At 39.2% G+C, this 24,501-nt stretch overlaps 1 protein-coding gene across 3 annotated transcripts in view; it reads left to right on the top strand.

Moving 5' to 3' along the window:
- Positions 1-24,501, top strand: part of LOC126175024 (Werner syndrome ATP-dependent helicase-like) — a 204,002-nt gene that overhangs the window by 95,880 nt on the left and 83,621 nt on the right. For all 3 annotated transcript variants that reach the window (XM_049921523.1, XM_049921525.1, XM_049921524.1), the window contains 4 exons: positions 6,109-6,246; positions 6,400-6,535; positions 12,865-13,047; positions 13,135-13,373. In XM_049921523.1, coding sequence (XP_049777480.1) covers positions 6,109-6,246; positions 6,400-6,535; positions 12,865-13,047; positions 13,135-13,373 — 696 coding nt within the window. The remainder of the gene's footprint in view (positions 1-6,108; positions 6,247-6,399; positions 6,536-12,864; positions 13,048-13,134; positions 13,374-24,501) is intronic.

The raw sequence follows: 24,501 nt of genomic DNA, 5'->3' as shown, positions 1-24,501 counted from the left end.
ATAAGTATTTCAGTGCAATTGGGCATAGATAAGTATATGGACTAGAAGCTCAATATTCATAAATATCAGCATTCCCCAGAAGCAAAGGTTCTTTTAAAAAAACGTGTTAAATGTTCTTCAAAAGGAGGATAGTGCCTTTTCAAATACAACTCGTTACCACTTGTGACAGGCAACATAAGTTTATTGTGTGAATCTCATAAATCATCATCAGTTTTTTGAGGATGCATCTGACATTGAACATCTAAGCTCATCAATATCTACGTCCATAGGGGCTGTTTGACATGACAGAGACTCATTCTGTCATAGAAATGATAATATTTCAATCTCTGTGTTTTCAGTTTCATCTTTAGTCAAATACTTCATTTTAAAATGGGGATCTATTAGAGTTTTGAAGATACTGATGAAGAGCTGCTTGAAATTTGAAGTGTTGCTTGATGAAAGCACTTAAGTATTATCATACAGTAGCTTATTTGTTCCCATACTTCTGCATTTGCAACTATTATCCCACCACATTCTGTCATGTAAAGGCTGATAGCAGTTTTTTGTGCAATGAGTCTTTCCAACATTAAATAAGTGCTGTTCCAGTGGTTTTCGGCATCAAGAATCAAAATGTGTTCGGATAAGTCAAATGTTTCTTGAAACTTGTTTAAATATCAGGAAGCTTGTTCACTTCTTTTAAAATGTCCTACAATTTTGTGACAATTTTTTTACTATATCAATTACAGCAGCTTCTTTGAATATAACATAATGAAAAACTAGCTGCAGTGTGTGAGCTATACATCCAATATAAGCAAAGTTTCCTTAACACATGGCTACTTGCAAATTAAAAGTCTTGTTGCAGATATCCATGTGATTTTATTTGTTGAATTAAATTCAACAATAATTTGGTTAAGTTTCTCTGAAACCTTGTTCCAAGATGCTGTCTGTCAGTATAACTTCTTCATTTGGGGCCTTAAATGAAATGAGCTGTGCAACTCAACATTGAGCATGTCTTTGCTGGATTGCTCCTTATATCCGTGATAAAGTATGTCTTACGTAAACTATGTACAATTTGTCATTGAATTGCCCTTGTATTTATTGTAAGTTTAAATTGAAACCTGTACAATTTGACACGTTCCATATCCTTGTGATTGACTCACTAACTGGATCTACGGAACAAGAAATAAATAAATAAATAAGCATACCCATTCAGCCTTTTCTAAAAACTGTACAATTTTACCTTTTATGTTTTCATACATTGATGGCATTAAAGTCTGTCTCAACTATTTCTCAGACTTTTTCCTGTATCTGGATGGAGTGTCAGGGTCAATCAAATTGAGCCTATGAAATGCATCTCCCTCAACAATATCGTATGGCAGAATGTCATCGATAGTGAGTTCCATAATACCTTTATCGATTTGCAACAGTATTGGATGTTTATCAGGCCAAAGCGGAGCTACTTTTTTCTCAATTATATCCGGGAAAGTAGATTGTTTGACGACCTTTTTGTCTTGCGAAAAGTTAAATGTCTCTGGCTAAATGTTTTTTTTTTTTTTTTTTGGTAAGTCACTACCAAGAGATAGTGATCTACTACATACTTTACAAAGTGCTTTCGAATTGTTTTTCCAAAAATGTTCCCAGATGGGATTTAGTCTCGCAGAAGTGATTATGTACCTGAAAGAGAAGACAGTAAACAAGTAAATCTTTCAACAATCACACCAACCACCGCTGGCCCAAAACTAAGCTGAAGCTTGTACTGTGGTGACTAGACAGCATAATAAACATACTTAAATACATAGAAAAATCTATGCTACTGGTATAAATGCTTGTGCTCATCACACCATATTTACCCCTGGGATTCGAACCCACAACCGCTTGGCATAGTTGTTTGGAACGTGAACCACTAGATATGAGAGGCGACGAATATGAACTTTTTACTAATTAAGAAATTAATCCTTGCATGTATAAGGGTACGTTCACAGTGCAACCGACATTGGTCTTTAGATTATTTTTGACAGTCATCAGTCGCTATTGTCAGCCGATTAGGTGGTCACAGTGCTTCCGACCGTATTGGTCGATTACATGGGTTTCTCTATTTACGTTTCACATCAGTGAATGTGGTCTATGAAATGGATATTTCACTAATTTGTTTGCACATTTTACAGTAAAATACAGATTAATAAAGACAAGGTAATTCACAATGGCTAAGTTATTCTTACTAGAACAAAAAGTGGAAAATCTTGTGTGCCGTTTCAACATCTCTAAAATTATAAATTTATTTTCATTAGTTATATCATTTTTTGTTATTACTTTTCTGGACTGTCTGTTGTGGCAGGAGGTGCCTATATGTGTTGCAGATTTATTGTTTGTTCTAAAAGTCTCACAAACAGCAGCCAGCAATGTTGAAACAAATACACTCCCCCCCAAAAAAATAAAATATGTGAGGCGAACAAATAAGCCATTTTACCTACTGCTCAAACAATCTGACTAAATAAAAAGTTGTAAGACTTGAGCATCTACAGTCTTTGACGCATAAGTATGTAAAGACGAAGAAAAACAGAACTTCATATTTTGGTTCTAGAATTATATAGAGTAGTGGAACATGCAACATAACAAGTATTTGTCAGATAAAAGCCCTCTTCTAACCAAATAAATGCTCTTTGGTTTAAAATTAACAATTTTTTCATTAGTTTGCAGATGACTTGTCGTATTAGGACTTAAAACTCTTCATTCCTGAAGAGAACAATGACATAAGATCCTAACTTTTCAATACATAAATGTAAAGGGACACAAGAAGAATATTTTGAACAGCTTGTACATACATATGCATTTATTTTCAGTAATTAAATAGAATATAGAGCCTGCTGACAATTGCAGAATAGTGATGAACATATGATGAAATACATGGAAAATTGCGATTCCAAAAAGCAGCACAAATCATTGTTTCTTTAGTGTCAGGGTGAACAACAAGATACAAATATCTTTGACCTTAAAGTGTAAATAAAAATGAGTAATTGTGTATTTCTTGTGTGTCAGTGTATGCCTCTGTGCATGCTATATATCTCGAAGACCTGTGAATGTCTAGTGCCAACAACAAGTGCCAGCCACATGAAAAGTCGTAACATGTAGAATATCTGTCTGTATATTTTCTAGTAGAGATTAGGCAGAGTCCTTTTTGAGATCAGTTTCGATGAAAATTAATAAAAAATCTTTTTCTGATAAAGGTTAAACAGGGTACTTTTTGACATTTGTTTTTAAAAAATTCCAAAACGAACACACACACACACACACACACACACACACACACACAGTCTTTCAAATATTATTCCTTCTTTGTCATTGTTGCTGGTAACAAGCAAATATGATGTGTGTTGAAACAATCCAAATGAACATGTCCAACTTCAAGATTGCTGCATGCATATAAACCTAACAAATATACCTTGTAAAGCTTTTCTAGTTCCCTGAGCTGAGGGGGATACGAGGCCAGGTATAGCAAAACTGTGCATTGAACTCTCTTCATTATAGTGTTGCGCACTGCAAATTGCTTTCATTGGCAGCAGTGCTTAGAGATATGGAACATTCCAGAATCTACCAGTGAGCTCCGAGAAGAACTGAGGGAACCAGAAAAACTTCTCAGAGTATAGTGCATTCACATACTCATTCTGCTCTTTCTTTCGGTCAGATAAAAATTTTCACAACCATATGACAAAATATCAAAGTAGATAACTTAATTCGTATATGAACTGGTATGTACTAGCGGTGGCGACCGACTGACACAACACAGTATGGGCCAAGTATGTGGGGGGGGGGGATTTACAATTTCACAATCGGGAGCCCATCCTGCAGTTCTAACAGTTGGTTCAATTTCGGCACTTGCTAGAAACCTTCAGCTTCAGCCAAAACTTTGGCAGATTTTGTCCGAAGCCGAAGCTGAAGCAAAAAGTACAGTCAGACACTACCCAAAAAGGAACATTTCAGTATCTAGTAGGCCCTCCATTTGCCCATATTACTCCCTCGCATCTTCATGGCATGCTCCTGATAAATCTGTGAACATTTTCTTGTGGAATGTTTTTCCCACTCCTTAATAAGGACCTCTGCGAGCTGTTCAAGAGACTGAATTGCTACAGGACTTGCTTAAAGTGGACTGTCCAGCATTTCGCCTAAATGCTCAATAGGACTGAGGTCAGGACTCAGAGCAGGCCAGTCTAATGTTTGAATCACAAGCTCCTGTAACATTTCTGTGGTGACTACTGCTGAATGTGCCCTCACGTTGTCTTATTGCAAGAGAAACTGGGGATCCATTACAATTGGAGTGGGTATAGCATGACCCAGTACAATCTTGTTGAAGTAGCTCTGAGCATCAGGTTGGTCTCTGAGTGTCTGAAGGTCCAATCGGCCATCACTTGTGATGCCATCCCACCCATGAATGAGCTGCAGCCAGATATTTCCTTTCCTGGACTGCTGCTTCATTATAACATTCACCGTGAGGATATACACATATACATCCTGTTTTAAATGAAAGCAGAACTTGTCCATAAACAGTACATTGCACCAGTGACGCAGCTGCCCTTGCATATGTTCCTCAGCAAATTGAAGTTAATCTCTCATGGGCTGAATAGTTAACCAAGGGGTGTGATGAGATCTTGTTGATTTTAAATCAACCTCTCGGAGTCTGTTGAGTGTTGTTTGGTCACTGACACTGCAACCAGTTGCTGCTCTTATATCATTTTATAGTTGCTGGGGAGTCGTAGTGTCCTGGTGGAGAGAACATTTAACCACATATTGGTCGTCTCTGGCCAATGTTTTCTATTTCCCATGGCTTTCTTATGTATGTACCAATTTCACAAAATCGTTTCCAAACCCTCCAAACAATAGATGAAGCCACGTTAAGCTCTGTACACACTGCACGAATAGTCCAAACTTTCTGCAGTAATGTCACTGCCCAAACACATTCTGCCTCAGCCAGATGCCTCATGTTAACTGATTAAGCATGCATAAATAGTATAGAGACAACCTTATTGTGTACACTCACTAGATAACAGAGTGAGACATTGCTCGTCTATTCCACTCTTAGGCATAGCATGATAATTTTGAATACTGCCACTAAGCTGTGGGTTTCAAACGTGTTGTGGAAGGTTGTTTTCATTATTTAAACATGTCAGAAGACTTAAGATCAACAATAATTATCTTAATCACAGACTATGTACATGGTACACTCAGTCAGATTCTTGTCACCCTACATTGTTTTGAGCAGTGAATATAGGATAATTCTAAAAGGACTTTATAACTTCACTTACATACAGAATTTTATTGATACAACTTTGACATGTAGTTAAGGTGTCATCTTGTGACAAAATTTTCATTGACTTATTGTTGTAGTACTGAGTCCTGCCACTAGTAAAGACATAAAATTGAAATCAAAGTGGCAGACTTCACAGGATCTGAACAAGCTTATTACATGTTTTGGATGAAAGAAACAAAGTTAGCTACAAGGGAAATTTAAATTCCATACCAATTACAATAAGCAAGCTCCTCGTTGGTCTACAATTTACTCCTGGCAGCAGAATTTCATTCAAACTGGCTGTAACATTCGACATAACAAATCTCCAGGCCACCTACAAGTTTCTCAGGCGTCGTCGAGAGAGAGAGAGTTTTGTTCGCAGTCCCAGGAAATCAACACACTGTGCATCGCGAAAGGTTGGAGTTCCTCAATCAATTGTCTGGAGATTGTTACAAAAAAGATCGCACATGAACCCATACAGACTAACATTGCAGAAGTGTCACCAGATATACTGAATTAAATATGGTAAGAAATTGACTTCAGATGGACTTTGGTGTATGGCCAATGGCAGTTACATTTAGCCAAAATGAAAGTGGATGTATGAAATGAGACCTTCAGTATTTTGGGACCAGTTGACACCTCTGCCATGTTTATAAGCCTTCTCGATAAAATTCTGTGTGTAAGTAAATTTCTAAAGTCTTTTCAGAATCACATTGTAAATACAGTCAACATCATCTATATTGCTTGATGGTGATAATAATAATAATAATTTAACGTATTTTAATTCACCTACAAAACCTGTGTAAAAGTGTACCAATACAAATAATATCTTTGCCTCAATCTTTTAGCTGAAGGTCTAAGTTGTGGAGTGTACCATGCAGGCTTATCATTGGAGACAAGGAAACGGATTCACACAGATTTCATTAATGATAAGTTGCAAGCTGTTATAGCTACTGTGGCATTTGGAATGGGAATCAACAAACCTGGTGAGTAGTATTTCTCTCTCTCTCTCTCTCTCTCTCTCTCTCTCTCTCTCTCTCTCTTCATCTCTGTCTATCTGTGTGCCTTACATTTTATGTTTTATGTATTGTTATATTTAACTATAAATGTAATTTATTTGTTTATAATTTTTTCAACAGATGTCAGAAATGTAATTCATTATGGTGCTCCTAAGGACATAGAGTCATTTTACCAGGAAGTGGGACGTGCTGGGAGAGACGGAGAACCATCGAAATGCCACTGCTTTTTTCAGAACTCAGACTTCCAGCTTAACCGGTTAGCTATACAACTTGTTATGGTCTGTCATGATGATCTCGGAACATTAAACATACATATGAATTGAAAGCAGCTGTATTCTGAAATCTTAAGAAACAGTTAATGTTTCTGTAGCCTCAATACTATTACTCTTTCTATGCAGAGCAAAACATGTGAAATAAAATGCAGAATAAAACAGAAAGTGGTAAATGAATCAGGACCAATACTCAGAATGGGTTCTCAAAGTTAGAGTTATATATTTGTGTATTACTCATTGTCTTTGTTTCAACCTGTCTATCACTTCCCCAGGTGAACATTACATACAGTGCTTATATTTCCTACCACTCTGCTGAATGAAAAAGTGCCCTTGTGTTCATATTACTATGACTGTGAAAGAAAACAAACATTCTGTAAGTTTATACTCTAATTGTATCTCTTAAATTGGGAAAAAATGTACTCTTCTTAACATCAGTTAAAATTAGTCATGCTGCACAAAAGTACTTGCGGAGGTATACAGAAAAACAAAAATAGCTGAAACTAGGCATATAAAGCACACAAACGAAACTGGGACCTTACAAGTAGGACGGTGCTGATTATGTATTTGGAGTAGTGGCCATAGCTGCAGGCAAGAGCCGGGTCCTTCAGTAAGAATGCATGCTGCAATGCAGAGGGCAGCTCCTGGTCCTATAAGTAGAGTGCCAGTCTCAACTGGCAATTGCATAAAATTTATCCAGGTTCTTCTCATTTACTGGTGTTTCATTAAAGATACTATCAGAGGTTGTGATTACCACATCACTGTCCTTTTCCATACACACCTTGACTTTTGAGCTGTAAGGTGACTGGTGAACTGGAAGTGACGAAGATAATGCCTGTTGTTGAGGTTATAGGAGGAGGTGAAGTGGAACACATGAAGTGATGTCTGTTATCAGAGACCATTGCTTGGTGTACGTAATTCTTCTAATTAACCCCTTCTGCAGTCACAGACGACACCTGCATGAATTGTGGGACATATTACAGAGCTTCCACTACAGTGAGCCACAAGTGTGCAGGATGTCATTACGTGTTCTGTTGGTGTTGCTCTGAGATGAGGTTCAGAAACAGCACTGGCAGATCATTATTTTTGTGGATATCTCTCATTGCAAATTGTCTAAGGCCTTGAGTCATACTGGTGAAAGAATGACAATCTTACACCTTCTGCTGAAGGAGGGGTATACTGTTACTGATTTGTAAGAGATGGTGATCATAAAAGAACCTGCAGAACAGATACATTTGACTGAAGCTCTAAGAATTGTAACATGAACAACTGTAGGTATGTCACAGGGTCTGCATCACTGCTGTTGCATTCTCAGCGAGTTGAATCGTGATGACATCTTTGTGGACTGTACTCATTTTGAAGGAGAACTGCTCCACTTTCTGCAAGACCTTCACTCTTTTTCGCTATTCAAATTCACTTCTTCACTTCATTCATTTCTAAATCCAAAGCCACTCTGTTTATGTTACTCCTCTTGTGACCGAGTAACGGGAAAGCCCTAAATGTCTCAATACATCACTCTCAACTAAAAGCCCTGCGAGGACCTCCTCACTTGAGCAGTGCATCTGTGTGGCGAAGCCAAGTGTGTGGCACTCTTTCCCCATCACTCACTGTCCATGTGGCACAGCATCAGTTGCTTTCACTAGGCGAGCTCTCGTGAAATGTGACCAATAGGAATGTGCCCAGTTCCAATGGCTGAGGAAGCATGGCTGTTTGCTATGCCACAACATAGTGTGTGCCCTATGGAAGAGCATAAAGCCTGCACACACTGGAGCTTTGCGCCCTTTGCATATCCCTGTGCTACCTACTATGAAAGCCGTGCAAGTGACTGTGTCATTAGGCAAGGTAGTGCTGATCATCCTCCCCAACTTTCGCCAAGCTGTGTGATGTGTATTCACCCTTTCTCTCACACGACACAGCTTAGTGGACTCCATATAAAAAAGGCTTGCACTTGCAGTGCCCTCATCCTCATTCCCCAAGATTCCTCCCGTAAGGACCATTGTCTCCTGTCATTGCCCTTGTGGTCCACTGTCTCCTTTCATTGCCCTCCTAACTTCCAGATCATCCTTGCCAAACCATATAATGTTCCTAGAACATCCTTACTGTAACATCCTATCCCTACAATCACTATCATTATGAGAACTTCCTTCCCTGTCCACCCACTACTACATATTTCAGTTCCAACATTAGTAAATTGTACTTCAAAGGTGGATCAACATGTGAAACAGATGTGGTTGTTTGACAACTAACATGTATTCACTTCAAGGCTTTTTATGTAGGAATGACCTGTACTAATAATGAAGGTTTAATAATGAATAGGAAAACTGGAATGCGGGTAAGCTACTACAAACAGCACAGCGAACGCATTGTTGTGGCCAAGATAGATACGAAGCCCACACCTACTACAGTAGTACAAGTTTATATGGCAACTATCTCTGCAGATGATGAAGAAATTGAAGAAATGTATGATGAAATAAAAGAAATTATTCAGATAGTGAAGGGAGACGAAAATTTAATAGTCATGGGTGACTGGAATTCGAGTGTAGGAAGAGGGAGAGAAGGAAACGTAGTAGGTGAATATGGATTGGGGCTAAGAAATGAAAGAGGAAGCCGCCTGGTAGAATTTTGCACAGAGCACAACATAATCATAGCTAACACTTGATTTAAGAATCATGAAAGAAGGTTGTATACATGGAAGAACCCTGGAGATACTAAAAGGTATCAGATATATTATATAATGGTAAGACAGAGATGTAGGAACCAGGTTTTAAATTGAAAGACATTTCCAGGGGCAGATGTGGACTCTGACCACAATCTATTGGTTACGACCTGTAGATTAAAACTGAAGAAACTGCAAAAAGGTGGGAATTCAAGGAGATGGGACCTGGATAAACTGAAAGAACCAGAGGTTGCACAGAGTTTCAGGGAGAGCATAAGGGAACAATTGTCAGGAATGGGGGAAAGAAATACAGTAGAAGAAGAATGGGTAGCTTTGAGGGATGAAGTAGTGAAGGCAGCAGAGGATCAAGTAGGTAAAAAGACGAGGGCTAGTAGAAATCCTTGGGTAACAGAAGAAATATTGAATTTAATTGATGAAAGGAGAAAATATAAAAATGCAGTAAATGAAACGGGCAAAAAGGAATACAAACGTCTCAAAAATGAGATTGACAGGAAGTGAAAAATGGCTAAGCAGGGAAGGCTAGAGGACAAATGTAAGGATGTAGAGGTGTATCTCACTAGGGGTAAGATAGATACTGCCTACAGGAAAATTAAAGAGACCTTTGGAGATAAGAGAACCAGTTGGTTGAACATCAAGAGCTCAGATGGAAACCCAGTTCTAAGCAAAGAAGGGAAAGAAGAATGGTGGAAAGAGTATATAGAGGGTCTATACAAGGGCGATGTACTTGAGGACAATATTATGGAAATGGGAGAGGATGTAGATGAAGATGAAATGGGAGATTTGATACTGTGTGAAGAGTTTGACAGAGCACTGAAAGATCTGAGTCGGAACAAGGCCCCCGGAGTAGACAACATTCCATTGAAACTACTGACGGCCTTGGGAGAGCCAGTCCTGTCAAAACTCTACCATCTGGTGAGCAAGATGTATGAAACAGTCGAAATACCCTCAGACTTAAAGAAGAATATAATAATTCCAATCCCAAAGAAAGCAGGTATTGACAGATGTGAAAATTACCGAACAATCAGTTTAATAAGCCACAGCTGCAAAATACTAACACGAATTCTTTACAGACGAATGGAAAAACTAGTAGAAGCTGACCTCGGGGAAGATCAGTTTGGATTCCGTAGAAACACTGGAACACGGGAGGCAATGCTGACCTTACGACTTGTCTTAGAAGAAAGATTAAGGAAAGGCAAACCTAAGTTTCTAGCATTTGTAGACTTAGAGAAAGATTTTGACAATGTTGACTGGAATACTCTCTTTCAAATTCTAAAGGTGGCAGTGGTAAAATACAGGGAGCGAAAGGCTATTTACAATTTGTACAGAAACCAGATGGCAGTTATAAGAGTCGAGGGACATGAAAGGGAAGCAGTGGTTGGGAAGGGAGTAAGACAGGGTTGTAGCCTCTCCCCGATGTTATTCAATCTGTATATTGAGCAAGCAGTTAAGGGAACAAAAGAAAAATTCATCGTAGGTATTGAAATCCATGTAGAAGAAATAAAAACTTTGAGGTTCGCCGATGACATTGTAATTCTGTCAGAGACAGCAAAGAACTTGGAAGAGCAGTTGGACGGAATGGACAGTGTCTTGAAAGGAGGGTATAAGATGAACATCAACAAAAGCAAAACGAGGATAATGAAATGTAGTCGAATTAAGTCGGGTGATGCTGAGGGAATTAGATTAGGAAATGAGACACTTAAAGTAGTAAAGGAGTTTTGCTATTTGGGGAGCAAAATAACTGATGATGGTCGAAGTAGAGAGGATATAAAATGTAGACTGGCAATGGCAAGGAAAGCGTTTCTGAAGAAGAGAAATTTGTTAACATCGAGTATAGATTTAAGTGTCAGGAAGTCATTTCTGAAAGTATTTGTATGGAGTGTAGCCATGTATGGAAGTGAAACATGGACGATAAATAGTTTGGACAAGAAGAGAATAGAAGCTTTTGAAATGTGGTGCTACAGAAGAATGCTGAAGATTAGATGGGTGGATCACATAACTAATGAGGAAGTATTGAATAGGATTGGGGAGAAGAGAAGTTTGTGGCACAACTTGACCAGAAGAAGGGATCGGTTGGTAGGACATGTTCTGAGGCATCAAGGGATCACCAATTTAGTATTGGAGTGCAGTGTGGAGGGTAAAAATCGTACAGGGAGACCAAGAGATGAATACACTAAGCAGATTCAGAAGGATGTAGGTTGCAGTAGGTACTGGGAGATGAAGAAGCTTGCACAGGATAGAGTAGCATGGAGAGCTGCATCAAACCAGTCTCAGGACTGAAGACCACAACAACAACAACGACCTGTACTAAACTGGCTAAGCAAATAAATGGATGCAGAGGAACCTTCTGCTTCCCAGGCTCCTACTACCAAGGTATTGAGCATAATCTTACCACATGACACTTAGGAGAATGACAGTTGCAAAATTCCATGCATCCACATTACATGTTGCTCTGTGGCACACACAGGCTTCCTCTTTTACTTCTAGTTTAAACAGAAATGAATGAAACTTCTTTCTTTGGTAAAAGGATGATACAAAACCAACGTCAGTTTAGGTGCCCATCAGAAAAAAATGCAATATAATGATTTTGTCAAATAAGGTTGTGTGTGTCGCTCTCCAAAAAATTATCATATATTTTATCTCCCTTATTTTTAACCATACAGTCAAGATCCTGAGCATGCTGTACAATATGGCTCTAGGAACCTCAGGGGTGACTACAGAATGCATTTCACTTAAACCATCCCATCCATTACTAGTGTTGTTGATCTTGGCCTATGCTTGAACATGCCACTCTACTGGGTTTAGCTCTGTTAACAAGTCCACCTGTTTTGTCTTCATTGCTAGAATCACTCTGCTATTCATCTCCCAGTCCCCTCCCTCCCTTCCTCCCCCCCTCTCCCCCCCCCCTCAACCTGCCTATAGACCTTGCCCCTTTCTGTTTCCCTCCAAATATGTTTGTCTGTTCTTCTACTGCCTCCAAACTTCACTCATTGCCTCCCCTCTTCCGATCCCCATCACCCTACCACAGCCTCTGCCCTACTGTCTCCTCCTGTTGCCTGCGCCCCTCTGTCGCCCTCCTGTTGCCTGCGCCTCCGCCCTCATGCTGTCTCTGCCTCCCTCTGCCGCCCTCGCACTGCCTCCACCCCTCAGTCATAGGGCACAGTGCCTACCATTGTAATATCTTTGACCTTCTACTGTGTGCCTTTCATCTTTGTCTCTCCTTATTCTGTACACATCGTCTGTCTAAACTTTTTTATGTGTAACTTGTCCTTTCTTTCCAACCTTCTCCAACCTATCCTTTTTTCTTTTCTGGGGAAAGATCTAAGTTTCTTAAGCTGGGTGTTACGTTTTCTACTTTTAAATGTATCTACTTCCAGTACTCACAATTTCACTACCTGAAGGAAACCACTACTTAGCGATTCTGCTACTTTATAGTTTTAAGTTTTCTCAAGGATTTTGCTTTTGATACACTGCATGTATAAGGTAATCCCACATATATGCCACCGAATTTTATTGCTTTCACAATCACAGATCAGTGCTGTATTGAGCGATTTGCAATTGTAAGGTTAGATGAATATACTGAAATCAGAATGAGATGTTTGTTATGTCTTTTGGTTTAATGAAGTTTGTTTTTCTAAACAGATCTCTCTTAATGGGCATCAGTGGGGAGAACCAGAAACATCGACTCCACATGGCACAGGAAATGGAGAGGTACTTGTACTCTACAGACTGTAGACGAAAGCTGCTCCTTTCACATTTCCAGGATGACTCATCTGAAGCATTAAGAATTGATTCTAGTGTGTGCTGTGATAACTGCATTCGCAGGTAGGTTGACTCTTCCTCTAATTGTGACCATACAATTTTAGTGTTATGTCTCATTTTGTTAACATTGTTCCACTATATTTTTCCCAGGAAAATACCAGGCAACAATGATCTGTATGATGGCCTTGAGACAGATGGCACTATAGAAGTGGCCAAAGAGGCACATTTATTAATGGGAGCAGTGGAGGCCATGTCAGGCAGATTTGGCCTTGCAAAATACATATTGATGTTGCGTGGATCAACATCTTCCAAACTCCCTCCTGCTGCTGTGAAACATAAGTTGAATGGCTGTGGAAAACACAAACCTGATGCTTGGTGGAGAGCATTAGGTACACAAAATTGGAAAAAAAACTGCAACTGTGTAAAAGTGGCATAACGTCTTTAGTACTGCTACAGTTTTTCAAGGGCAAGACAATATGCAGATGTTTCATCACGTGTTGCTATGTGCTGATTATATCGGAGCATTTTTAGATGGGCTGATTGTGAGCGGGTGTTTAATACTTTTCCTCATTTCTTTGGTGTTTGTTTGTCTTTTGCTCAGCTTTCTCAGTTTATATTTTCATCTTCTTATAGTCTTACATAGTCATCATAGAATCCATATATCAGAGAGAGTGCAGTGGGTGGGAAATGTTCATGCATTGCAGCCCATTAATTACTCACAAATTCGTAACTTAAATTTAGGCGAATAATTATAACTGATATTAAGATAATCCACCACATGAAGTATAACTGCATATTAAAAAATTATTACTAAATCTACGTACATCTAATCTGCATGCCGCTGTACAGTAGACATGAAAAATACTTCACATCATTTTAATCTTTTTTGCCTTGCAAATTGAGGGAAGAAAATGTGTTCTGCATAAGACTATTTAAAGGTCCTAGCCCCTCCCATCCTCTCTGTAAGTTCATTAAGCAGAAATACAGCAGAGGAATGCAGTTGTTTTGCTTTCTGTCTGAAATACAGGTTTTGTAAACATATATATTAGTCTGTGTATGTGGTGTCTGTTTTATCGGACATGTCCGAAAGAAGACACACCATTTTGACCCTGCAGCCATTATGAATCAAGATACAAAGACATTAATGACATTTAGCTGCTAGGGAGCATTGATTTACATCAATAGAAATTGTTGAAAATTTGTGCTGGACTTGGATTCGAAACCGGGTCTCCTGCTGACTAAATGTTACAGGATTCAAGTTAGCTTCTCGCTTCTGTAGAAAAAATATGGAGAAAGGAGGAGTTGCCACATTTGTCAAAAACTGTTTTAGTTTCAAGAATATTGATATTAATAAGTTTTGCTCAGAGCAGCACTTACAAGCTTGTGCAACAGAAGTAGTACGATGGTCATTCAATAAGTAATGCCTCACATTTTTTTTCTCAGAACGTATTTGTTGTAAAGAGTCAGAATTTGGCGACAATATACATCAACATGTCTCGTCCATGTCCTGTCTATGGCCTTAAGAGTGGAAGAGTATGTATTCCTTGCTGGTAAAAGCTCTTGTCATGTAGTCATAGCCATGTTTTTATGACTGGCACTCTTGTCATCTTCAAAAAGGCCTCTCTGTCAGTCTCAAAATACTCCAACAATTCAGATGAAATTGCCTTTCTGTGAATCTTGTGGTCTGCTGTGAGCATTCATGGAACCCATTGTGAGCACCTCTTTGAATATCCGAGAGCTTCAATCATTGTAGATGCACTTCCAGTGCTGACTGACAACTGTAGAGCCAATTGGCGAGTTGTGATATGCCGATCGGCATGAATAATGGTATCCGCACAATTCAGCATGTCTGGAACAGTGGCTGTGACAAGACGTCTGGAGTTTGGCTGATCATGGAGCTCTGTTTCTGCATTTCCTGAAACTGTAACTTTCTTTACCCGTTGCCCAACTATACTCCTATCAACTGCAGTATTGCCACACACTGCACACGTTTATGGATGTTCACGTAACACTGTCATTCAATTTAATTCATACTGTGAACTTTGCAATTCTGAGACTGGTATTGGTAATATCTTTGTGGACAAATGTAGGGGGAAAAGTCTGACACAAAACCAACAGCAAATGGGTTATGTGATCGTAATGTGCAGCATCTTGTGTTAAATTGTGAAACTTGTCAGGATAAAAAAAATTAAATCTGAGTATAGGAGGGTAATAAATCAGTCAAAAATGGAGATTGCTCAAAGACACACTACTTCAGACTCAAAATACAAAGCTTTCATTAATAAATTTACTTCCTCTTTTGAAAATTGTTTTCCCCTAAAAGTAACTCAAATCAAACAGAAGTCTAAAAACAAACAATGGATTACACAAGGAATAAAGATATCATATGGGACAAAAATGAGACTGTTTCTGCTATCTAGGAACAGCTCTGATTGTAATGCATTATGAAGAACACTGCAAAATGTTGAAGCAAATAATCCAGAAATCTAAGCAGATTTATTAAGAGAAAAAGATAATTACATCAGGCAACAAAATAAAAACTGCATGGGATTTAGTGAAGACAGAGAGAAGTGGGACCAAAAAGGAGGAGGAACAGATAGCTGTAAAAAAATAAATGAGTGCGTGGTAACTAGTGCATGTAGTGTTGCAAACCTCTTAAACAAGTACTTTGTTTCTTTTACTGACAGGTTGGGCTTAAAAGGCTCAGTAAATAGTGCAATGGAATATCTGAGACCATTCTTCACAAATAACTTCAGTAAAATGGAAATGACACTCACGTCTCCCAGAGAAGTAGCATCCATCATAAAATCCTTAAAATCAAAGTAGTCTAGTGGTTATGATAACACATCAACAAAGTTAAGCAATGAGTGATCAAGTGAGTTTGAATTCTGTTTTAAGGTATTTATGTAATCAGTCTCTTATCAGAGGAACAATTCCACACAGACTAAAATATGCTGAAGTTAAGCCTCTTTACTGGAAGGGAGAGAAAGAGATACTATCAAACTATCAACCAGTTTCACTTTTGCCGGCTTTTGCCAAAATATTTCTGAAGGTTGTGTTCAAGCATCTTCTTAAGCATTTCCTGCAAATAATATATTGTCCAAGTCACAGGTTGGGTTTTAAGGGCTCCAATCTAGAGGAGGCAATTTACAGATACAGTGAGAATGTACTTAATTCATTAGACAACAAATTAGAGGCTACTGGCATTTTCTGTGACCTGCCAAAAGCCTTTGACTCTGTGAATCACAGCATTCTCTTAAGTAGATTAGAATATTATGGTGTCACCGGCAGTGCTGCGAAACGGTTTGAGTCTTATCTAACTAACAGGAAACAAAGGATGTCATTGTAAAATACCTTTGGAGTAAGCAGTCGGTCTTCATATGATTGGGAATTTGAACATTAAAGACCTCTCATCTGTTACATTGCCAGATGCTCCCCCCCCCCCCCCCCCCCCCCCCCCAGATGCAATAAATGGAAAGTCAAGTACAGATTTAGAAATGGTTGCAAATAAAATTTTCATTGACATTGATAAATGGTTTAAAGCTAATTTACTGTCATTAAACTTTGAAAGGACCCAGCATATGCAGTTCAGAACTTGTAAGAGATTCCTTCCAGCATGCATATAACATATGAAGACATGCTGATCAAAGAGATTGACAGTGTTAAATTTCTGGGATTAAAACTCGATAAAAAATTCAGTTGAGAAGGCATACCACAGAATTGCTGAAGCGCCCAAACAAGTCTGTATTTTCAGTGAGAATGATGTCAGATGTAGGAGGTATAAAAATGAAAAAAACTTGCATACTTTTCTTGCTTTCATTCTGTTATGTCATATGGTATCATATTCTGGGGTAACTCATTAAACCAAGTAAATGTTTTTAGTATGCAAAAGTGTGCAGTAAGACTCATTTGTGGTGTAAACTCAAGAACATGTAGAAACCTGTTCAAGGAACTTGGTATTATAACCACTGCTTCTCAGTATGTGTATTCCTTAATGAAATTTGTTGCAAGGGATATGCCTCTATTTCCAACCAATAGCTCAGTTCATAATATCAATGCTAGGAATAAGACCAGTATATAAAAGACCTAAAATCACTTACCTTGGTCCAAAAAGGTATCCAATATTCAGGAACACACATTTTCAATAAACTGCCAGCAACCATTAAAAACTTGGTTGCAAATAAAGTGCAGGGGAAACAGATTGTAACAATATTGTGAAAAGGAAAGTTGCTACTCACCATATAGCGGAGATGCTGAGCTACAGGTAGGCACAACGAAAAGACTGTAACAAATAATAGCTTTCGGCCAGTAAGACTTTTGTCAGAATTAGGCGGTGAACACATACATACACACTGAGGCAAAAGCAACTCGTTTGTGTGTATTTGCTGTCTAATTCTGACGAAGGCCTTACTGTCCAAAAGCTATTATTTGTGACAGTCTTTTTGTTGTGCCTGTCTGTGACTAAGCATCTCTGCTATATGATGAGTAGCAACTTTCCTTTTCACAATATTGTTACATTCCATCCTGGATTTTCCATTGAAAGAATTTTTGATAGGCAACTCCTTCTACTCTATAGATGACTATCTTAACAGGGACTGTTAGACCAGCTTAAGTAAAAATGTCAGTTCAGTTGTGACAGCAGTCAGGATTATGTATTTTGTGTATGATAAATTTATTAAAAGTGTATAACTGTGTTTCATTCTGACAGTGTATTATTTCATTAAATATTTGCAGATCCAGTTTATTGTAATATATTGACATAGTTTGTCAATGTCCTGCAAATGACCAGAGTAGTGAGTATGCTATTCGAATGTTGTACGTTATACTTTCTGACTTGTTCCACACCCATGACAATCATCTCATTTTTGGGTCTGTGGAACAAAAACTGAATGTAATGTAATCTAGGCAGACGCCATCCGAACACAGTGGTCATCGCGACTACATGGGCTACTACTACTACTACTACTACTATTACTGCACGCCTCCCATCAGACCCAAATCCTCAACTTATCCACAAACTACTGACCTAGCACATAGTGCCCTTTTCACTGTTGCTGACAGGAATGGTCCTAAGAGATGCGGAAAAAGTAAAAAAAAAAATTTCATGTTTTCATTTACATTATTCAATAAGAAGTTTACCACACGCATAAAACAATTTTGAGGCTTTTTCAATTAATCATATAAAAAAAAAAAACAAAAAAAAACAGTGTGTAATACTTTCACAGATTGCAGCACTGCACTGCAGCTGTAACATTCAGATATTACACAGTTTTAATTTATGTAATGTAATTAACAATAAGTACAGCAGTTCATTCCAGTAAGAAATTCATCAATGGGGTAGTAATTGCCTATCATGAAATTCCTTATGTTCCTCTTAAATTGTACTTTATTAGTATTTAAACTTTTTATGGCTGCTGAGAAGCTATTTGAAATGTGTAACAACAAAAATAATCAACTTCTGACAATATAATGTAATTGGACAGATAAATAAAAAATCTACTCACCAACTGGCAGCAAGAGAATCCTCATATGAAAAAAAGGTTTTATCTATGGAAGCTTTCAGAGCCAGTGGCTCCTTCTACCAACAGAAGGGTTGAAGGGGAAGGAAGAGGGGTGATGGGAAAGGAACTGGAGAAGTTTAGAAAAAGTGACAGAGTTCAGAAAAATCGCCCAGTACCCCGGATCAGGGGATACTTACTGGATAGAATGAGAAGGAAAGATTGACTATTGGGGACTGCACCAGATGAGATTTGAAAACCCGAGAGCTTAAAGGTGGAAGACAGGGTAATATACAAGACAAAGATTACTGCTAAAACATTGTGCACAGGTTAATAACAGTGAAAAGCTAAGTTTATTGTATGTAATAGAGGTGGGAGGAGGAAAAATAGACAGGTAAGAAAATGATAGATACAGAAAACTAAAATGGAGTGAAGAAAGCAGTAGTTACTATGAAGAAATGCTGAGACAGAAGGAATTAACATAAATTGAGGAAGGTGGGTGACACGAACCAAGGACATGTTGTAGTGCTAGTGCCCATCTGCAGAGTTCTGAGAAGCTGGTGTCTGTGGGTAAAATCCAGATAGTGTGTGTGGTGAAACAGGCACCAAGGTCATGACTGTCATGTTGTAGAGTATGCTCTGCAGCAGGATATTGTGTGTTGCCAGTAAACATCCTCTTCCTATGCCCATTCATCCTAACTGATAACTTGATGTAAATAGTTATCAGTTGATGTAAAATGCCAAACAGTGTTTAGATAACAGCTGGTATATGATGTGCCATTTCACAGGTGGCTCCCCCTTTGGTAGTATATATTTTGGTTCTTACAGGTCGGTGCAGAAGGAACATAGGGTCTGGGTGTGACAAGGATATCGCAGAGATTGGGGGGCGGGGGGGGGGGGGGGGGGGTTGAAAAGCTATTCTAGGTGTGGTGGGCAAAATCTCAGACAGAATGCTTTTAAGAAGTCATGTCCTAGTTGTAGCTGATTAATACACTCAAGACCAGAACAATACTGAGTGAGAAGTGGTGTTCTCCGAAGTTGTTTCTTGGGGGGATCAGCAGTACAATGATTCAGTGCAGTTGCCCAAGAAATCTGCTTTTGAATTAGGCTGGTGCGGTAATTATGTCTAGCGAAGGCTAAATGTGAATAAGGTTGTGTATTGCTGTAAAGAGTCTGCATCCAAATTAACACATTTGCGTCAATTGTCAAGGCTGTTTGGGAGGGAATGTTTGATGTGGAAAGGATGACAGGTGTCAAAATGTAAGTACTGTTGCTTGTTAGTAGGTTTAATGTGGGCAGAAGAGTGTAGCTGGCCTTTGGTGAGTCCACATGGCAAAGATGTCATTAATGTGTCTAAACCAAACCAGGGGCTGAAGGGTTATGGATCCCAGGAAAGAGCCCCCCCCTCCAAGTGACCTGTGTAAAGGTTGGCATATATGACTTTCTCTTCCTGTTTTCCCGGTTTTTAAAATTTTGCCTCTTTTTCACAACTTTCCCTATCGATATTTTTCTTTTCCAAGCGTTTTTTTCATGTCATATAAATCACTTCTCTGGCGAGACATTTTTGTCCACTCATTTCACCTTTTCAACCATTGTCTGTTCTCTGAATTTTTTCCTTGCTTTTCTTCCATTTTTCTATCTTTTTCCACCTCTGCTTCCCTTTTTTGCCACTCCCACTATTTCTAACATTCCAAACTGTCTCTCTTGCCATGATGAATCCCCTCACATGTTACATCCATTCTTTTCGAAAACATGCTTTTGCGCTATCAAAATTAGGGTCCCACATTCTGTTTCTTAAAACCTGCTTGGAGTTAATCCCATAGGCCTAACATTGAAAGTCCCTGTTTCTGGATGTAATCCTACTCTACACCAGACTCTTTTACAGTTTCAAATACAGTAATCTCTTGCACTTACCTGACTAATCTGTAATATATATGCGTCATCTGCTAATTTCTGTGCCACTCCTCACCTACAAACCGAAGTTGGCTAAACTCCTTAACATCCCACAGCCTTCACCAGTGTGTCCCAGACCTGTAACAACTCATAATCACAAGAACCAGTCACAAAAGTACAGCTGTGGGGTGACAGGTTGATTGTCATATTAATAATCATTAGTCATAGTAGGAAATTGGAATTGTTGTAACTATTGTTCACCGTCTTTTATGAGATCCTGGCAACTATGTCTGTGGTCAGCCAGAAAATGATAGAGAACATACTGACTATAGTTCCCAGTCTGCAAGTCCACATTCTTGTCCACACCGCTGAAAGAAACATTTCTATTCTCTATTTGCTCATTAGGATCAGGAGTATGATTATAAATGAAGGTTTCGAGCTCTAATTGATGCATATATTTGGTAAAGTTTCACATGCACCGCATTTTAATATTCCTTATGCTCATACTGACAGTAAATCTCTCTATCCTAAACAGCACTATAAGCAGTTCAGAGGTGACCTCTATGGTAAGTTCGTACTAAATTGTCTTTCACCCTGACTACTGATAACCAAATAAATGCTTGCCACAAAAGTGGAAAATAATGGTCATCACTTGCCACGTGGATTTGTTAACATTACGGGCGAGACACTAACAATTATTTTTGCTAAATGTAAGCGATCCAGGATGGTGTACAGTCCTCGTGAATTCACTATTTATTATTACTGAAAATAAGAGTTTTGTAACAGCCTGCCTCTGACGTCATCCGAGGCAGCATGTGCTCCAGCATTTGGCTGACGTGGATCTGATAGTGACTGGGTGTGAAGTGAAGCTTAGTCTTGCCTCTTGAGCTGTATTTATATATGTGGCGTAGTGGACAGCCAAGGGAACACCTGCCGTCATCCGCCCTATGCCCACGGTAGCAGTCTCTAAACAACCGCTTTCTCAGACACACAATATTTTATAACAATGTCATGAATCAGTTTAGAGTCATTGTAATTTTTGTATACATGTTGATAAGTTGGTTAAAATCACAGAAAAAGTTTTAGCTCATCTCCATTAAAACTTTGCCTTCTAGAATTTTTATAATGGAACTGACAGTAGAACATGACCTCTGAACTACAACTTTAAGAGACATGGTATTGGTTTTTATTAACATCAAGGTCCTAAAATGTGTTATAGCTGTATTATTTAATAGGTTTCATCACATGCTGTAACCAAAACTCTGTAGCATTAATATAACAGATACTTAATCTTACTACAAATAAGGAAGTTTTTGTTCCAAATTTAGTTTTCAGTAAATTACTCAAAAACTATTAGAGGTAGCTTAATGGGGTCATGTAGTTATTATTTTTATGTTGAACTGAAGCGTCATACAAATTTTCACATTTATAAGTCCAATATTTAGCACCTTCAATTTTTCTTAAAACGTTGATTCTGACCAAAATATTGGTTTAATCACATTGAGACTTCTACCAGTTAATTTTGACACACATCCACACATTATGACCCATTTCTGGCTTCCTAGCTTTATTACTTAGCGCCGCTTATTTTTTTCTTAAAACGATGTACTTGGGTAAAATATTGACCTAATCAATCTGATACTTAACAGTTTAAATGTTATTACACTAAAGCATATGTTGACAAAGTTTGAAAAAGCAACCTTAACTTTTAATTTCATTCTTAATTATGGTGTAACACTGGTGTGCTATGCACAGACGCGTTATGGTGACATGGTGCTACTAGCAGTGAACTGGGGAAGTCCCAGCACACTCACTCGACTCTGTATCTCTCAAACGATACAGCACATGTTTCACCACACAGTGTTCTCAATCTCTTGTTTATAGCACTCTCCCCTCCTGAATCGTCTGTATTATCCAAGGGTCTCACTTTCAGCTCTAAATCTGCGTTCAATCATGCTGCTGTGGTGAAGGACCTACTTTCCTTCACACATAATGTCAACTGTAAATATCACTTTGCAACCCAATCCCAAAACCTTTCCAACAGCAAACCCGACACTGGACCCTGCCTTGAACAGTTCCAACCACAATCCCAACTTGATCCACCACCACTATCACAAAATCATTCCTGACAAGCCTTCCAAGAATTCCTCATATTCAGCATTGCTTCACAGCCTTTCCTCAAATCGCTACAACGTGACCCTAACCTGTTCTCTGCAGAACTCCAGGCTCTTGGTTCCCTAAAACCTGATGACTTCATCATTATCCTTCTAGTGGGCAAGGGATCTACCAGTGTGGTACTTATTTGTGGGAGTATGTAAGCGAAGATCTATTCAGCTGTATGACACCTCTACATGCAGCATCAGCCATCAAGATCCCATCTCTGTGATTCAAAATGATCTACCGTAAAACCTTAGGCCTCTCACAAGGGGTGACACTTCTTTCCATAAAACTTCTTATCCCACCCAAATCGTGCATCTCCACCTTTTACCTTCTTCCTAAGATCCACATGCAATAATCCTGGCCTTCCTATAATTCCTGGCTTCAAAGCATCCACTAAACATTCACCCACCTTAGTTGTTCACCATCTGCAACCCATAGTACAAAGACTTCCCTCCTGTATTAAAGACCTCAACAATTTCTTAGAAACACATCTTAAAGTTACTGGCACACTTGCATTACAGGATTACCACCCATATAGAAAGGATGATACTACTGGAGACAGGGCTAAAGGTGGAATAGCTGCTTTCATTCATGACAGATGCCACTCCTCTTACTGCCCTCTTACCAAGGCCGTGCAAGCAATTGCTTTGAGAGTTCTCTCACCCTTCAATATCACAGTGTCTTCTTTGTATGTACTGTCTAATGAAGGTTTGGATGTAGACGCACTGGCAGAACTCTTCTGGGCACTCTCACGCCCATTCCTCCTTGTGGGAGACTTCAATGCACACAACGTGCTATTGGGCTCGGCTACCACTTGCTCCAGGGGTCAGATGATCAAGTGACTCATCCATTCTGAGAATATCTGTCTTCTGAACGCAGGTCAGATGACGCACTTTTTCATGGCTACAGGGTCTTTTTCAGCCATTGGCATTTGTTTTTGTCCCAGAGTTATTGCAGACTCAGTCTACTGGGAAGTGACTCCAGATGTACATTCTAGTGACCACTTCCCAATGTGGGTCTGTCTGCTGATTAGGACGGTGGCTGACAGGAAACCACAAAGATGGATGATACATGGGGCAAATTGATTGCAGTACAGTTGACAGGCTATTTTTGAACAAAAGGATTGTGCACAGGATATGGTGGCCCATATCACTTGTGAAATCCAATGGGCCGCTGCAGAGCTCATCCACCGGTCCAGTAATCACCTCAGACAATGGCCTTTACCTTGGTGGAATGATGACTGTCGATTGGCAATCAAGGCCAGATTGAACAGCTCTGCAGAACTTCAAACACTATCCAACTACTGGAAACCTTCATGCCTTCAAATCTGTGAAAGCACATGCGAGGCAAGTGATAAAAGAATGGAAGAGGGCTTCCTGGAGGGAATTCATGACTTCCATTAATCATTCCACTTCCGCTGCGCAAGTTTGGGAATCAATAAGACAGATTTCAGGCAAGGGAAGTACACATCCCCTTAGGGCCTTTTTAAGTAATGGGGTGTTGGTGGACACGCCAGGTTTTAACTGAACACTCCTTTACTGTTACTATGTCATCCAGACAAGCTCCTGCTTTTCAGGGTTCTGTAGGGCTCCAGACATGAGGAAGCTCAATTTCTTCTCATTCTCCATGTGGGAACTGGAATCAGCCAGATACACTGCTCCAGGACCTGATGAGATCCATTATGCCATGCTTCATCACCTGTGCCCAGAATCAAAACGACAGCTCCTCTCTTGTTTGTCAGATCTGGTTTGATGGACAGTACCCCATGACTTGGAAGGAGGCAATATTAATTCCATTCTGGAAATCAGACAAGGACTGTAGCGCCACTAACTGTTACGAGAGTGTAGCCCTTACCAGTTGTATGAGTAAGACTCTGGAATGCATGGTCAACTGCTGCCTCGTCTGGCTGCTCAAATCTGAGGTCACCTGAGCCATTCCCAGTGCAGTTTCAGACACTACCTTTCCA

This window comes from Schistocerca cancellata, chromosome 3 (assembly GCF_023864275.1).
Source record: "Schistocerca cancellata isolate TAMUIC-IGC-003103 chromosome 3, iqSchCanc2.1, whole genome shotgun sequence".
Lineage (NCBI taxonomy): Eukaryota > Metazoa > Arthropoda > Insecta > Orthoptera > Acrididae > Schistocerca > Schistocerca cancellata.
Note: the sequence above shows the minus strand (reverse complement) of the source record. Positions and strands in the feature narration are given on the sequence as shown.